Source organism: Manis pentadactyla, chromosome 12, assembly GCF_030020395.1.
Source record: "Manis pentadactyla isolate mManPen7 chromosome 12, mManPen7.hap1, whole genome shotgun sequence".
Lineage (NCBI taxonomy): Eukaryota > Metazoa > Chordata > Mammalia > Pholidota > Manidae > Manis > Manis pentadactyla.
Genome location: NC_080030.1, coordinates 66,347,785 through 66,366,612, shown reverse-complemented (window position 1 = coordinate 66,366,612; position 18,828 = coordinate 66,347,785). Strand labels below are relative to the sequence as shown.

The window sequence follows — 18,828 nt, the reverse complement described above, 5'->3', positions numbered from 1 at the left end:
ATTAAATGTAAATGGACTGAGTGCACCAATCAAAATACATAGGGTAGCAGAATGGATAAAGAAACAAGACACATCTATATACTGCCTACAACAGATTCATTTAGACCCAAAGGCATACACAGTCTGAAAGTAAAGGGATAGAGAGAGATATTTCATGCAAATAAAAGGGAGAAAAAAGAAGGAGCAGCAGTATTTATGTCACACAACATAGATTTCAAAACAAAGAAAGTAACAAGAGATAATGAAGGACATTACATACTGATAACGGGGTCAGTTCAACAAGAGGATATAATCATTAAAATATCTATGCACTCAACACAGGAACACCTAAATACTAAGGGGGAAATAGATGTCAACTCATTCATTTTGGGAGACTTTAACACACCACCCACATCAGAGACAGATCTACCAGATAGAAAATAAACAAGAAAACAGAGGCACGGAACAACACATTAGATCAGATGGACTTAATAGACATCTACAGAACATTCTACCCAAAAGCAGCAGGAAACACATTTTTCTCAAGGGTACTTGGAGCAATCTCCATAATAGATCATATACTAGGCCACAAAAGGAGCCTCAATAAATTTGAAAAGATTGAAATTGTATCAAGCAACTTCTCAGATCACAATGGTCTCATACGACACTAAAATAAATTACACAAAGATGACAAAAAAGCCTAGAAACACATGGAGGCTAAACAACATGTTTCTAAATAATCAACAGATCAATGAACAACACAGAAATCAAGGAAAACATGGAGACAAAAGAAAACAAAATATAACAGTCCAAAATTTGTGGGAAGCCACAAAAGCAGTCCTAGGGAAGAAGCATATAGCATTCCTACATTCCTACCTCAAGAAACAAGAACAATCCCAAATAAACAGTTTAAACTCACAATTAAAGAAACTATGAAAAGAACAAACGAAACTCAAAGTGTGTAGATGGTGGGACATAATAAAGATCAAAGCAGAAATAAATGAAACAGAGAAGATAAAACAATAGAAAAAATCAATAAAACCAAGAAATATAAACAAAAGAGATAAATCTCTAGCCAGACTTTTCAAGAAAAAAAGAGAGTGTACACAATTAGTCAAATCAGTAAACAAAAAGGAAGAGTTATCAGATATCACAGAAATACAAGGAATTATTAGACAATTCTTTGAAAAAAATTACATGCCAATAAATGGGAAAACCTAGAATGGACAAATTCCTATAATAATACAACCTATCAAGTTTGACTGAGGAAGAAACAGAAAATCTGAGACCAATTCTCAGCAATGAAATTGAATTGGTAATCAAAAAGTCCCAACAAACCAGAATTTCACACCTGAATTCTATGAAACAGTTAAAGAACTAATACCCATCATTATTAAAGTATTCCAAAAGGTAGAGAAGAAAAGACTACTTCCAAACTCATTCTACACAGCTAGCATCACTTTAAAGCCAAACCCAGACAAAGACACCATAAAAAAAAAAAAAACAGTTTTAGACCAATAACTGAAGAACATAGATGGAAAAATCCTCAACAAACTATTAGCAAACTGAATTAAAAAATACATCAGAACATCAGAAAGATCATCCATAATGACCAAGTGGGATTTATTCCAGGGACGCAAGGATGGTATAATATCCATAAATCAATCAGTGTGATACACCACATTAACAAAAAGAAGGATAAAACCACATGATAATGTCAGTGGATGCTGAAAAAGCATTTAACTAAATTCAATATCCATTCATGATGAAAACTCTCAACAAAATGGGTATAGAGGGTTATATATCTCAACATCATACAGGCCACATATGACAAACCCACAGCTAACATCATACTCAATGGTATAAGGCTGAAAGCTTTTCCTCTAAGATCAGGAACAAGACAAGTATGTCCACTCTCACCACTTTTATTCAACATAGTACTGGAGGTCTAGCCAAGGCACCTAGACAAGATAAAGAGATAAAACATATCCAAATTCATAAGGAAGAAGTAAAACTGTCTCTATTTTCAGATGACATGATATTATATGTAGAAAACCCTGAAGATTCCACCAAAAAGCTATGAGAATAACCGGATTCAGCAAAGTTGCAGGATACAAAATTAATACATAGAAATCTGCTGTGTTCCTATATACTGACAATGAACTAGCAGAAATAGAAATCAAGAAAACAATTTCATTTACAATTGCATCAAAAGAATAAAATACCTAGGTATAAACCTAACAAACAAGGTGAAATACCTGTATTCTAAAAATTATAAGACAGTTATGAGAGAAATTAAAGAAGACACAAATGGAACTCTATCCCATGTTCATGAGTAGAAGAATTAATATAGTCAAAATGGCCATGTAGCCCAAAGCAATTTACAGATTCAGTGCAATACCAATCAAAGTACCAACTGCATTTTTCAATGAACTAGAACAAATAATCATAGAAGACCCACAAATAGCCAAAGCAATTCTGAGAAAGAAGAACAATGCTGGGGGTATTATGCTTTCTGACTTCAAGCTATACTACAAAGCTACAGTAGTCAAAACAGTATGGTAATGGCACATAGATCAATGGAACACAGAGCCCAGATATAAACCCACACATATACAGCCAATTAACAAATGATAAAGGAGCTATGAATATCAATGGAGAAACGACAGCCTTTTCAATAACTAGTTTGGGGAAAACTGGACAATTACATGTAAGAGAATGAAACTGGATAACTGTCTAATTTCGACACAAAAGGAAACTCTAAATGGATCAAAAACCTAACTGTAAGACGTGGAACCATCAAACTCTCAGAAGAAAACATAGGGAAAAATCTCTTGAACATAAGCATGAAGCAATGTTTTCCTGGACACATCTCCTCAGGCAAGCAAAACAAAATGAAACATGAACAAGTGGGACTCCATCAAACTAAAAATCTTCTTACATCAAAGGATACCATCAACAAACAAAAGGCAACCTACAGTATGGGATAATATATTTGTAAGTGATTTATCCAATAAGGAACTAACATCCAAAATACATAAAGAACTCATAGGACTTAACACCAAAAAAAAAAAAAAATAACCTGATTAAGAAACAGGTAGAGGTCCTAAACAGATATTTCTCCAAAGAAGAAATTCAGATGGCCAACAGACACATGAAAAGGTGCTCCACATAGCTCATCATCAGGAAAACGCAAATCAAAATCACAAAGACACATCACCTCACACCAGTTAGAATGGTCACCATCCAAAAGAGAAAAAATAGCAAGTGTCAGTGAGGATGTGAAGAAAAGGGAACCCTCCTATAGTGTTAATAGAAATGAAAATTCATGCACCACTATGGAAAGCAGCATGGAGGTTTCTCAATAAAACTAAATATAGACATTTCATATGACCCAGTAATCCTCCTTCTAGGAATTTACCCGAAGAAAACAAAATCCCTGATTTGAAAAGATATATGGCCCCCCTGTGTTTATTGCCATATTATTTACAATACCCAAGTTTGGAAGCAACCATTAATAGATGAGTGGTTAAAGAAGATGTGGTGCATATAAACACAGTGGAATATTATCTGGCCATTAAAAAAAAAGAATCCTGTCATTTGCCACAGCATGAATGGACCTAGAAGATATTTTACTAAGTGAAATAAGACAAGCTAAGACAAATGCCATATGATTTCACTTACTTGCAGAATCTAAAAACAGAATGAGGAAAATAGCCTTAGACTCATAGGTACTGAGAAGTGACTTGTGGTTACCATGGGGGAGGGTTTGTGTGAGGTGGATGGGGAAGGTGAAGGGGATAAAGGGGCACAAAAATTCTCAATCGTTATAAGTTGTTCTCGGGAATGTTAGTACAGCATGGAGAATATAGTAAGTGATTCTGTAATATTTTCCTATGTTAACAGATAGTAACTGCAGTAGTGGAGGTGAGGATTTAATATGGGTAACTGTTGAACCACTGTTTTGTATACTTGAAACCAATGTAAGATTGAATATCAAAGTTACTTCAATATGATGTGCTAACCTTCTATAGAAACATTCCACACTCAAAGTTTTGAAAATACACTGGCATGAGACTACAATGACTTCAAGTCCTTTTGAATAAAGTGAAATTTAATATGAGCTATGATCCAATTAATTAATACAGCAGTGCTCAAATCTAAGCCATAGTCTCTTTCCACAGTTTAGTCATTATTGACCTCCAATATTCCAAACTAGAACATCAGACTCATTCAGTATTTAGCTTTTATTTTCCACTTTTGTCCATTTGCCAAGCTCTTTCTAAACTACCTTTTTAATAGTCCTCTTACCCATCTTCTTTGTCCAATATTACATTCCATACCTATCTTTTATTCACACAGAAATTTAGAAAGCACCTGCTGCTAAAGACTCAGCTAGGCAAGACAGATGCTGTCATAATGCCAACAAGCTAGTGGAAGATAGGAGCTAAACATATCATAACAAAGGTAATTAAGTACAGTTAGTAGAATAGCAGCTAGCTAAAAAAAAAATACTCATGTTCATGACATGTCAATATACGAAATGAGACTTAAGGCGGTCTGTGTGTTTGGGGGAAGGTCCCCTTGTGGAAGTGACACTGAGGACTTGAAAGATGAGAAGAAATTAATCTGGAAAGGGAGTGGTGGGATGAAAGGGAAAAGAGATCATTTCAAAATTTGGAGTAGAATGTCATTCTTCATATATTATTATTATTACAAATAGTATTACAATATTACATAATATCCTGACTCGTCTCTTGAACCTTTAGATTTAAATTTTTCTCTCACAGAGGCACCTTTCTAACATGAAAATCTGAATATACTATTGACATGTTACAAATATTAGTATTGCCCTTATGTATCTATCACACAATAGGTGCTGTGTCAAATATGAAATTATTTTATTGCTCCAGTGGTCTGACATTTGCTTATCAATCCAATATTATCTACCATGAATTTCCCCTTGAACTTCCCATCCCAGTTATATAAAAATGCTTGTACTTCCACAAGCTCACCCAGTGCCTCCTTAATCCCTTTGTGTTCTGCCTGCTTGTGCCTTCCACCTAGAATTCCCACACCCACATTTTTCTCCTCCAGTCCTACCCAAATGCCTCCTTTCAGTCCTAGCCCAATGCCTCCTCTTCAATAAAACATTCTTTGATCTCTATTCTATATAGCTACTGCAATATGTGCATAATTCTATTTTAACAATTAAATAATAATACTGAGTTTTCCCATAGACCTGACTTTCCAGTCAGTGAAATCTCTTTAGGATCTACAACACATATTTTATTTTTGCATCCCTGGGTCATCACTTGGCGTCTATCATGTAGTGGACTTTTAATAGATATTTTTGAATGGGCAAAAATCCAAAATATTATAAGATCTACTTTCATCTTCTGGTGCAATTGTATTTATTCTGATGTGGCATAGATATAATAGGTACTGATTTCTTCCAGCCATTAAAAATTTTTACAATTCATTAAAATGTCTTGAATAATTAAACCTCACTGAGAAACAGGAAAGGTAATACACCATAGAGCATCTAGACATTATTTTTCCTTTCCACAGTTCAATGGTTCTTTTAGGTACTTCTGAGTTACTAAATTCAATATAAATATCTCACAAAATAAGGGAGAACATCAGCCTTCACACATGACCATAAATAGCTTATTTTGGTTCCTTTGAATCACTAGTTAAGCTAAAAACCAAAAGAAAATCTTCTCAAAGCACAGCTTCTTTTAAAGTTTCTCTAAGGGGAACCAAGTATGCATGAGATAAGCTGTGCGTTTGGAACCCTGTTCGGCAAAGACCCCAGGAGAACACCTAATCTATGTCTCTGCCTCTGTGATAGACCAGACCTCACCCACCTTGAGCAGCTGGTTGTCCATTCCACTAAAGGATTTTCCAATTGACGTGTGCACAGGCATAAATGGGAGAATTAATATGAAATCAAAATATCAAGGGGCTGAATTCAGACTCATATTAGCATATTAATGCCTTGTTCCTGCTAGGCTAAGGGAAAATCTGGTTCTTCACAGCCTAAATTTTGATTTACAGATACAGTCCTGTATGCTGGAATTTCATTATCCCCCTCAGAAATGGTACCATGATACTGCTTAGTAAAGCAGCTGGACTCCTGAGCTCTTAGGGAGCTGTTCAAAATGGCAAACAGCCACGAAAGCTTCTTGGATGGAAACTTCAAACTTTGGCAAAACTGAGCTCAAATACCAAGGTTTAAAATTTCTTTTATCAAAACAATGCCACCATCAGCAACTGCCTTAATAATCACTCTAAAATAAAAATAATATACTACCACAACTGTATTTTGCTGTGCATCTCTTTGCTTAGACCCCACAATCAGAAGTATTCCTGTGCAAGAAGAAAAAAGTACCTTCCTTTTCACCAGCTCTATTTGGCAAGTTACATCTTAGCTAGGACAGTTTTAGCTCAGGACAAAATAAGCTTGGTGCACCTGCTAGAGCTTAATTTGTCATCCTTATTTACAAGAAACAAAAGTCCCTTTGGCATGTTGATAATTAACAACAAATGGAATCCACCGGTTGGAAAGGCCCTGATGTTTGGCATCTGAGTTGGCATATGACCCTACAGTTCCCGTACATGCCCAGACTCTGACCTTTCTCTTACCAGAACATTCAGCTCAACTCATCTCAGAAGCGTGTCTCCCACCCTCCCCATGTAGTCCCTCTCCAGCTCTCTGCAAGCTGCCTTTGTGCTTTCACAGTGCTCGGCCCTGGCAATTGGCCGAACAGGCTGTGTCTTTTTCTGAAGTGTATCAGAGCTTACAGGGCCTCTGACCCTGCAGTTCTTAGAGGGCAAACCCTCCCTAGGGGCCAACCGATAAGCCTTCAGAGACACGTCTTTCAAGCTCTGTGCTGATCTCTGTTCATAGTTTGAAACTCAAAAGCTTTGGTATCAAAAATTTAAAGGTATTGTTTGCATATGCTATTATATTCTTCAATCGATGGCTAGCAAATACATTTAGTTAACTAAAACTCTGGAATTCATACTTCACTTCCGAGCTACTGGAAAGGACTAAAAGAAATTAGATGGATAAGCAAGTAACCATTACATCTTTGTTTTTTATAAAAGACTTTGGAGAGCACAGTTAGCTGTAATACGTTTTGTTGATTTTTCTTTTAGTTAATTCCCTAACTTTTCAGATTTCTGATGCTTTTGTGGTGGGAGGCATTAACAATTAAGTGGTCTATAAATTTTAAATAGGTTAATATTTCAAACAGCTTCACAAAATTCATTTACGTCCATGTCTTAATTCATCATTTTTTATGAAAGAGCAAAATACACATTCATTTTAAACCTATTTTAAAAATTCTGTTTTAGCCAAAAATAAACTAAATGCCAGATGTACTCTTGATTAGTGTGTATGTCTCAGAGTGTTTCATATTTCTTGGTCACAATTTGTATAATTTCCATTCTGTGCTAACGCAAAATGATCTACACACATTAGGTGATAATGATAAACTCAATGGAAAAGCATTCTTGAGAAACTTCTCAAAGATCATATTATTCATTCTTCCTAATGGAAGGATTTATCATTTTTAATTTAATATAAGCACACAATTTTAGAACTCCTAGGAACCTAAGAGATCAATTAGCCTGAACTTCTTTGGTTAAGAAAGTACTGACACAGAAGGGTCCATGGCAGAGTAGAAAAGAATATAATTACTATACTGCTAAACCAATCCTCTTCCCCCAAAACCATGCTGCCCTGTCCATCCAAGGTCCTGTGAAGACTAGAAACTTGTTCTTAGGAGCCAGAGTGTGCTGAATGAATTCTCCAAGCATGTTATCTACAGTCTATTTTATAATAAGGTTTACTTCTTTTTCATAATAAGATTACATTTATTTATATATTAAAGTGGAGATTAGGCAAATTAGCCAAAGTTACAAAGCCCATTTGGTACATATGCTTTAAATCATAAAATAGATTTTTAAATTCTAAAATGTTTGTTTTACTATCAAATCTGATTTAATTGTTTGGGTAATTTCCCTTTCATCTGGGGGTCTGCAGCCAAGTCAAAACTGTAGTCACTTCCTCATAAGTGAACAATCACTGTGGGGGAGGCAATGTATAGAGGTGATGCATAGCTTTGTGGAGAGCATTTTGTTCTCATGTTCCAGGTTTATCTTTCAGAGATGCCAGAAAGGAAAAGAAAATATATTTTGTACTTTAAAGTGTCAACTAAGTACAGCTGAATGAAGGCAAAAGAAAAAGTTTAGCAATACAGGCTGACTAAATTTATTTGTGAACTTTGAGAGCATTTTTATAAAGGGCTCCAGGATATTTAGATATATTTTAGTGTCCTGTCCTCTTTGGTTTTTGAGCCCTATCGTCAGCAAAATCTCTTACCAGCCTATGATTTCAGTCTTGTAATTGTTTCCCAGAAACAATTCTAGACCAGTCAATCAGGATTATTCTAAATTACCCTTTAAAAAATATTTCCTATGACTTCTTTGTGCATGTGATACTTTTTGGGTTGAATTGTGTCATCTCAAAAAACTCTAACCCCCCCTACCTCAGAATACAACCTTGGACATAGGGCCTTTATAGAGGTAATCAAGTTAAAATGAAGTCACTAGGTGGATTGTAATTCAATATAACTGGTGACTGCATGAAAAGGGGAAATTTGGACACAAAGACAAATACGTACAGAGGGAAGAGACAGAGATATAGGGCGAACACCATTTAAAGATGAAGGCAGAGACTGGAGTGATTCACATAAAGCCAATAACTTCCAGCCACCACCGGAAGCCCGCAGACTCTCCCTCATGCCCTCTCAGGGAATCAGTCCTGCTGAAATGCTGACCTCGGAGACAATAATATAAGCTACGAGATTCTTTGATTGATGGCTAGCAAATGGATTTAATTAACCTCTAAAACTGAGAGGCATTAAATTTCTTTTATTTTTAAGCCACCCAGTTTTTGATACTTTATTATGGTAGCTCTAGGAAACTACTAGCAATATAAATCACTGGGCTTCTTTTGTGTTCCTTTAACCAAGCTCCCACCTGGTTCCTTGAGGACTGATCTCTGACCTTTCTCTTATATCTTCCAGTTTAGGTTCCAGAATGCACACCTAAATCCCAAACCAGCCATTCCTCTATGGCTGTACCAGAAAACTGTAGTCAAACCTACTTAAAAACAGAGGCAGCTAATTAGACCCTCAAACACCATCTCTCCTCCAGGACATTTCTTTGTGGAGTACTTACCACATGATGGTATAACTGTGTGTTTGCTTTTCTTAGACCTCTCATTGGACTGGGTCTTAGTTTTCATTGAATTTTTAGTGCCCAGTATGGTGTTTGGCACAAAAGTGAGTGCTGTGAATAAACTGATGTATATTATTATCTAGTAGCTATGGCCAGTTTCTCCATTTACAGTACCTGCCTGCCAGGATACCCCTGTTGTCATTGGCCCACCCATTTTGATGTTGACTACATGGCCATCCATGAGCATGTGAACTTCCTCCCCACTTCTGAGGCCAGTTCTTCACCCAAACACCAGAAAACCCAGGTGGATGTAGACACTCATTGCTCTGAATGCCTAAAAGACCCTCCTTTTTTCTAGCAGCCATCTTGGACAAAGCTCTCTAATCAAGTTATTTTTCAAATTGTACATATTAATCTGTATTACTTTAATCTATATTACTATATTATAAATTTTATTGTGGGTGTTTTGTGATTACATATTACAGATTGCATTTGTTTTAATATCCATGTCTTCAATTTCTGCTGACCAAACAAATTTGAAGTTACAATGTCCCAATTAAAGCTGAATAATCATTTATATTTGAAAATAAACAAATGTTAAAGGAAAAAGTTGTGAATAAAAGACTAGAGATTAACAAAATACAGAAAATTAATGATTCATTCATTCATTCATTCATTCATTCATTATTTCAACATTTATTGAGTTCATGTTTGGGTACTTTGCTGGGTATTAGAATAATTATCAATTTGATATAGGCACACAAATTCAGAACTGGTAGGAACCTGAGCCTGAATCTCTTTGTCCATAGAGAAGGAAACACAGAATCATAAGAGTAAATTTCAAGGATGACCTAGTGCATATATGAAGACAAAATAGTTCCTGACTTCAGTGAGTTATATATACTCACAGTTAAAACTTGGTGTCAAAATGATTTAAAGGTTGAATGCAGGGGTATAACAGTAGCATGAAAAAGGTGCTCAAATGCCCTGAGAGTGAGGGACAGCAGAGAAGTCTTATTAAAGGAACTGACTTTCCATTTGAAAATAAAGAAATGAGCAGAATACTGACAAATGACTGCACAGAAAGGACTCACTGGCCAGAGAGAGCAGTGCATAGAGAAGCATTGAATTATGAGACAGCAACAGTGCCTGCCTAGGAAATGCCCAGCGGTTCAATTATGGCATGGGTGTGTTGGTGGGGTCTGTAGTTTCATGATAAGCAGGGGCAGAGTTGGGAGCTGAGGGGGTGTCGAAGAGGAGATTGCAGAGTAGAGGAACTACACAAAAGCTAGAAATTTGCAGGGCTATCAGTGATCATATGAGGAGAGTCTTATAAGCCATAGTAGAACATGTGTCTTTTATATCTAAGGCACTGGGATGGCAACAGATTGATTTAAGCCCGTGAGAGGCATGATGAGCATGGATTTGAGGGGTAATTCAGTAAAATCAGTTAAGAAGTTAAGTGACTGTCATAATCTAATTGAGAAATGATTGTGGAGGAGAAAGCAGTGGGACAGGAGAGGTAAGAACGGACTAAATTATAATGAAGAGGGAGTGTGACAAAGGGCTGAGCAGGATTTGGCTTAGTAATAAAAGAGACCAAGAAGTCTATGGCAGGGACTGTTACTCCAAAGCCTTCTGAGATTAGGCAGATTGAATGTCTACTCCAGAAGAGATGAGAGAGAATGGTGATTGTGGTAACCAGTGGGTGCAGTCCCACCTAAAGACATCCAGTTGTATGTTATCTTACAATACTGTTTGGTTAATGGGAACCTCCGTGGGATATACTTGACCCCTAAGCCATGAATTTAACTGACAGTGATTTTAATTCTCACTATTCATTTGTTTCATTAGAAGGATTTGCTTCAAACACCTTTGGCCTCACCTACCAAACATTAATGTCCCCAGGATGGAGTCTGCACATGGGTATATTTTTTTAAAACCATCCAGATGATTTTAAAGCCCATCAAGGGTGAGTACTGCCACAGGCAACAGTGACTCCTAGTTCTGCAGCTTGAATAGCTTGGGTGGATTGTGATGTCTATCATTAGGACAAATAATACAGAGGGATGAAGACATTGTGTGCATTAGAAGCTTACATGGGCTTAAATACTTTGAGTGAAAGAAAGCCTTCTGTTAATTATCTGCATTAAGTCAGATGAGAGTTTTATTGGAGGATCTAAAGGCTTTTCACAGTCTACTTCTTCAGTCTTTTCAAAGATAAAACTAATTAACAACTCAGGCTCTCAAGTTAATCAATGTCTTAAAATGTGAATAGATAATCCAATTTTTAAAACTCAAGTTTTTGACTTAAGGTATATGCACAATAAATATGAATTTTTAATGAGGAATTGATAATATCTTAATGGAATCATGGCATTATCTTGGCCACATGTAAACATTATCCAATTTCCAATTTGACTAAACTCTTCACATATCTTAGGAAAGAAACAACAATGATGAATACCTTGCTCCTTAAAATAAATGAAAAATAATAGAATTATTCTGAGCAATTCTGGTCGCCCAGATGATAAAACCTTGGATATTTCCCCTAAACCTGGATTCCCTAACAATAATTTCACACCTTAATTTTTTTATGCTGATGTCTGAAGAGTTATAAAAGAATTTATGATGATGTTGCTACAATAAATTTGGTAAATTTGTCCAGTCTGTGTTTCCTAACTTTAACTACTTATATTTTGTATTTAGTAATAAGTATCTCTGAACTGTGACTGGTGGGTACCTTGTTAAAGAGTAGTTTGGTGAGGTAGTCTAAATAATTCCCCTGAAATTATATTCACCTCCTAATCCCCAGAATCTGTGAATGTTACCATATTTGGCCAAAAATAACTGCAATGTGATGAAATTGAGGGTATTGAGATTATCCTGGATTATGTAGACAGATCATAAATGCAATCCAATGTGTGTTTATAATAGGGAAGCAGAGGATGATTTGAAGACAAAAAAGAAGAAGGCACTTTGACCACTGAGGCAGAGATTAAAGTAATGTGCCCACAAACCAAGAAATATGACAACCCTAGAAGCTGGAAGAAGCAGGGAACAGATTCTCCCCTAGAGCCTCTGAGGGAGTTTGGCCCTGCCAAAACCTTAATTTGGGCCAAGTGAGATTGATTTTGGATTTCTGGCCTATAGATCTGTGAGATAATAAATTTCTGTTGTTCTAGGACACCGCATTTTTGGTAATTTGTTACAGCAACCACAGGAAATTAATATACCCATGACAAGTTACTTGGCATTTCTACCAAAAGATAGTTACTGTCGTATCTCATTTCTCAGTTTTATGCTTAGAAATAGAGGGGAAGGAACTTGGAGGGGCATGTAATTTATTACGTGTTTGATGCCTGCTGTGAAGGCAAGCTATCAGAATTAAACAAGACAACAGACATCAGGCCACATGGTGCACCGACTGATGGGGAGGGAATAGAAACAGGTATCTAGGAACTGGTGGGTATTTGGAAGTGCAAGCAGGTAAGCAAAGTTGACCAGAAGTTTACAAGGTCTTATTCACAGGGGTTCAGAGACAAATTCAGGACCATTCAGCTGTAAGCAATTTCTAGTAATAGAGACTTAAACACAATAAAGCAAAAAAAGAAGAAAGAAACAGGAAATAGGGAATAAGGGAAAGGTCATATGTACTTAAGTTATAGAAAACAGAGGCAAAAACTTCATTTTACAACTCAATAAACATGAGATAGTGAGTAAGTCATTGAGCTCAGATAAATGTCAGTATTCTCAGTTTTAAATGGGATTATATCTATCATGTTGGATTACTCTAAGTAAAATTTTAGTATAATAGATTAAGTATAATATTTGGTTCACAGCAGAGAAACACATGATATCAATTTTTTAAGAGGAGAAGCACAAGTAGAGGGGTTAAGTGATCAAGGTCACTTTAAGTGATTAAGTTTTAGCATTATGTTATAGAATCCTGAGATGACAGATCTTAAATCCTCCAGCCTAAGATCAGATAGATTTCGAGTGGTACTACTAGAGAGAGAAGTAACACAGATAAGAGACCTGCAAGGGACTGTCACTTATCTCATCAACAGCGATTAAAAGGGCTAGTTAATTAGTTAATAGTTCCTGTTTAAAAATTGCCAAGTATTCTTAGGAATCTCATATATACATATCATAATCATTTAATCTTTACAACAACTCTATTATCTCCATTTTACAGTTGAGGAAATAAAAGCAACAAAAGATTAATTAACTTGTCCAAAGTCACTAGACAGTAGTTACTAAATTGGATCCTAACCCAGATTGGTTAATTCAAGACCTTTCTAAGAGTAGAAGAAAATATAGTGGCATCTTTCTTTGTCAAAATCATACACTGTGCTCTTGGCCTATTTATTGAAAAAGCTTGTCTGAGTGCTTACCATGGGACAGGAAAATGGCGGCCTTTAACAATCATGACTGGGACATTTTATTTATGACAAATATCACTCATCCCCATAACTGCTTACAGAGTATACTGTATACATATATTTTTTTACTATATATGTAAATGAAATGACATATACATATGTATATGTATATATCCTTTTTACATATTTGTGCACATAGTTGTTTATACCTACAAGGATGTGCAGGCCGTTGACTGCTGGAGAAGACTGACCACATTTCTTATCATTTAACATATTTCTGTTATGTTACATTAGACAACAAGCATCCATTCATCTGAAATACTCATAGACTGTGACCTCTAGACTGCCCTATTCATATCTATCTCAACAATGATTAGTTCTTACAGGTTAGACAGGCATATATTCTAAAATGCTTGGCTTTAAATACAAATGAATTCTACGTGATCATTTTGGACTATAAAATCTTTCATCAGAAATAATCATCTTGGAATGGATTCACCTCAGACTAACTTCTGCCAGAGTAAATTGCTCAGTGCCCACAGGTCCTTCAGCATGGTGAACTCATTCTGCCTGCTCACAGGGGCCATTTATACCAATAGCAATTTGGCGAACTGCATCTTTATAATCCAGGAGAAGTTAAATTATGGTTGTAAGTTTCTTCTAAGCAAACATAATATCCTACTGTATTATTTTATTAATTCAATATAAGGCTACAAGTATATATATTATTCTGATCCTATTTATACAATAAATTAGTACCTCTTTTATGTAGAAAAAGAACAAGGTTAATTCAAAAGTAAACACTAGGAATATGTCAGAGCTTGTATCTTAAAATCAGAAGAAGTACTCATTGCCAGATTAAGAATTAAAGGGTTTACCTGTCAGTTCTAGGAAATGGTTGCATTTTTGCTAATGAAAACATCAAACAAAATAAACAGGGACAAAACAGAAACCAAAGTTACCTTGACTTCCTGAATTAAAATTAGTTAGGTAATGTGAATGACTACAAAAGTGTCTATGAAAATGAGGCAGAATTGAAACCGATTCTTTGACACTTTAAAGATGAACTAGGTAGCATATTATAGGGAATTATTTTGGAAATGTATGTTCTCTGGGATTACAAATTCTTCGGTTCCCTGCATCCCACTTGATGAGTAAGCCATCTGGCTGTAGACTTACAGGCTTTCCCGATGACTTCACACTCCTAAAACCCTTTAGAACACTATTTGAATGCATTGAAGGAGGAAAAAAGATAATATGATGTGATCTAGCTTCTATCATTACCAAAAATTTTATCTCCGCCCAAAATACAGCAACTTCAGCATAACGGATCTCTTAGTCAGATATTTGCTGGCTTGTCTACAACCATCACAGACTATTATTACCTTGGATACAGTATTTCTTTTCTTATAAAAGTTCAAAATGCTTTGATAACAATTTAGATTTCTAAATATTATATATAACCATATGGATATGGAATGTAGCATATAGAAAACATATATATATATGAACAGTTATAAACCATATTTATTTTCTCTAATCTATTTGGGAAGAAAAAACCAAGCATTATTCTACCCACCAAGGAAATTAAGGAATAAAGTGAATTTTTTGTCGTTCATATTCACAAATAAAAACTGTAGAAAAAAGAAGTGATCTCTGAAGCCCATTTCAGTGTTGAACAGCTGAAGATCCATTTTCTCTGTCTTGAGAAATATTCATTTTCCCAAAATATATTTGGTCTATTCAGGAAATATATTCAGGTAGTAATCTCTAGCCCAGCCTTCAAGAAATTTATTTTAAACTTCAGCAAAATTCACTGTCTTAATTATGCAAGACTTGCTAGTTCAATAAAGCTGCTCTCCAGCTCACTGCTCATGGTCTCTAGTAGCAGGGTTCTAACAGCACCAGGTCCGAAATAAAAATGGTGCCATCTGCATCACCACACCTATTGCAGCAGCAATGCTATTAAATTAATAGTAAATTCTACGAGATAAAACAGCAAAGACCCAGTCATGTGAAAGCAGGTGAGTTTCTGTTTAGCCTCCAGCAGATCAAAACACATAGCCAGTTCAGTCCTGGCCAGCTTAGTCAAGTCTTACCCAAGAGCTGTGTCCAATTTCCCTGACCAAAAGCATTAAGAACCAAAATGGAAAGGGAACAGAAAGAAGACATTAGTTCCCCAGGTACACATATAAATAGGTTTCAGCTGAGTAAGTAGCATGTCCCTGATTGTGTAAGGATTGGCTGACCAATCTGCAATGAATTAAAACATTAGGATTAAAAACATAACATCTGCAGAATGGTTTTGAGCTCCTCACACAAAGGAAGTACATGAAGTATATCTAAAAAAATGGCATTTTAATATAGATTCACATATTGGTATAATTAAAGGTTAATTAGAACTATCATTTGAAATGTTACTATTTGCAACTTTGTTATTTACTGCAGCTAATTTTGCTTTAGCCCATTTTTGACATAACAAATATTAGACAATATTCAATTTTTATCCCAGGGAAATTATTTTATTTCCATCTGTATCACACAAAGATAGTACTATGAGATTTTTATTCTTTCTCTGGCTCACCCAAAACCATGTAAGACTGACCATTGGGGAAACAGAATATTTTGAGATACATCCCTTTGAAAATTTTTGCTTCCTCTAAGTTTCTTTAAAGTTTTATGACTATGTGGGTCACTTCTGGAAAAGTGATGCTGTAAGATGAACAAGATAATGCTGGCCATTATTAATAAGCTTCTAATGCAAGATTGCAGTTACTGGATTTAGTTCAGTTGAAAGAGATATTAATCATGATGTTGTCACTGTCCATCTACCCCTTGAGACTGTCTAAGAAACTGTGGGGCCTTAGCAGTCTTCAATGAAGCAATATAATGACTGCATTTCTATGCCAGAGATGTCAAACATATTTCATGGCATAAAAAGCCCAAGCTGAAAAAAATGAAGCTCTGACTTATTAGAGTAACTTATTAAAAGAAGAAAAAGATTTTGCTTGTAAATCAAAGAATGTATTTGTGGTACTCTTAATAAGTAAAAACCAGTTGTAAATAACAAAAATTGTCACACATTCTGAAGTTAACTTTGACTCCAATCATTAAATATTATTTATACACTTATATCTGAGGTTAACTGAGAAGTAAGATACTAATTAAAACACTATCAAAAATGTTAAGATAAAAGAACACACTAAACGTGAAAATTTTCCTTTCTTCTATGTGCATATACAAAATATATATCCTGAATAAAAATAAAAATAAACACAAAATTAAAAATTTACCTTTGGTTGGTATTTTCTTTTCAGGTTTCTCCTGATTTTCAGTCTTTTCTTTGTGTATTTCTAGGGAAAAGCAGAATTCATAATTTAAAAACTATTTTTGAAAATGTTCAAGATATAAACCATAGCCATGACCTAAACTTTATACATGAAGTCTTAACTATTATATCTAACAAGTTTATAGTGTTTAAAAAGAGTCTTTGTAAAATATTGCTATACAAATCTCTCATTTACTGAAATAAGAAAAAATGGAATTACCTCAAAATTAGAGTTATTTGAAAAAGCTTACAATCTTATGTGAATGGAGATACGTTGTCACCGTTTCAGTGCTAGAATTGATCACAAACTATAATTATGTTTTATTTCAATTAGTCTCAATACAAATTAAGAAACCTCAGTAAGAATGTCATTTACATTTAGGATGATTTAATTTTTACATATTAAATTAAGAATTTGTGAAATGAACTGTAACAACTATCTAATAGGAAATATATCTCAGAAGTGGTGACTCTAAGCTATGTTTATCATCAGAATTTGACATTGCATTTAACCAATAATTACTGCATGCAGATATGACACATTTCATAGAATAAGTTAGTTGTTGCATTTTATCAAAATATCGTTTTAATAAATATATTCAGTTTGCTACTAGCTTCAATGTACATACACTGCCAAGACTTAGAATATGAAGTTAATTCTGAATTTTTCAGTTAATTTGGAAAGAAGTAAATTTGAGATTAGAGTTTACAAATATGATGACTACCTCTGAAAAGTGACTTAATCTTGAAGACCATGTTTTTTTCTTAGGAAAAATGCTAATGAGGTTCACTTATTTATCACAACTTTATTCCACAGATGGTCTGAGATTCTGGTGCTAATTACTGTACACATTTTCAGTTCTCCATTTGTAAATTTGTATTTGCATTTTTGTAATTTTTGTAGAAGTCTAAAGTCAAGATCAATGATAGGGAAATCCTAATATCTTCAGAAAAGACAGTGACTTTCATTCACCTGTTAGGAGGTAATTGCCACTGTGATTTCCTTTCCTTATTTTCCCTATTAATCTATCATCATAGTGTTTACAGACCACTCCTCTACCCTTATCCCATTTCTGACTTGGAATATGGAAATGGAGATACAAAAGAGTTAAGATACTCAAACACATCTCTGGAAAAAATTCTCCAAGACATAGGGAAAGATTTCCAAAGGGCATAGGAAACTCCCCTCATCCTCCTCTCACACCATTTTTTAAATTTCTTCCCTTTATACCTCCAAATCCTACTTCAAAGCAGGGTTTCTTGTTCTAGCAATATTGACTTTTTTTGGTTGGGTGAATCATTATTTGGGGGTGGAGTGGGCTATTCTGTGCTTTCTATAGTATTCAGCAGCATCCCTGGCCTCTTTCTATTAGATGTCTGTAACTCCTTTTCCAGTCATGGCTATGAAAAATGCCTTTTGACATTTGCCAAATGTCCCCCTACCTCTTTAGGGCAAAATGAGTCCTGAAGAACAGCTCAGAACTGTCTGTCTTTTGCTTACCCTGTGCTCTTGGGTTCAACCGTATTTTGACAACTAGGTAACAAGAATAACGTTGCTGCAATCTCTCATAGAAAGCTATACATGTGGAAAATTTTGGTCACTTTCTACAGAAATGTATCCTGTTTATAAAGGCACAATAAAGTTTCATCTTATAGACTATAAGCAATAAAACTAATGATACATTTTATTTAACACACACACACATTCAAAGAATTTGTATCTTTTGAACTGCTCTAAAGGTACAAGATAATCAGCCTATTCACACTCTGTCACTATGGTGACCTACACTGTTCAATGCAATAGCCACCAGATGCATGTGCATATGGAGGTGTTGATATGTTGGTTAGTCCAAATTGAGAGGTACTGTAAGTGTAAATTCATAC

General features: G+C 35.1%; 1 protein-coding gene across 7 annotated transcripts in view; it reads right to left on the bottom strand.

Annotated features, from left to right (window-relative positions):
• TRDN (triadin) overlaps positions 1 to 18,828 on the bottom strand; it is a 377,090-nt gene that overhangs the window by 250,356 nt on the left and 107,906 nt on the right. For all 7 annotated transcript variants that reach the window (XM_057489292.1, XM_057489293.1, XM_057489294.1 and 4 more), the window contains exon 5: positions 16,910 to 16,969. In XM_057489292.1, coding sequence (XP_057345275.1) covers positions 16,910 to 16,969 — 60 coding nt within the window. The remainder of the gene's footprint in view (positions 1 to 16,909; positions 16,970 to 18,828) is intronic.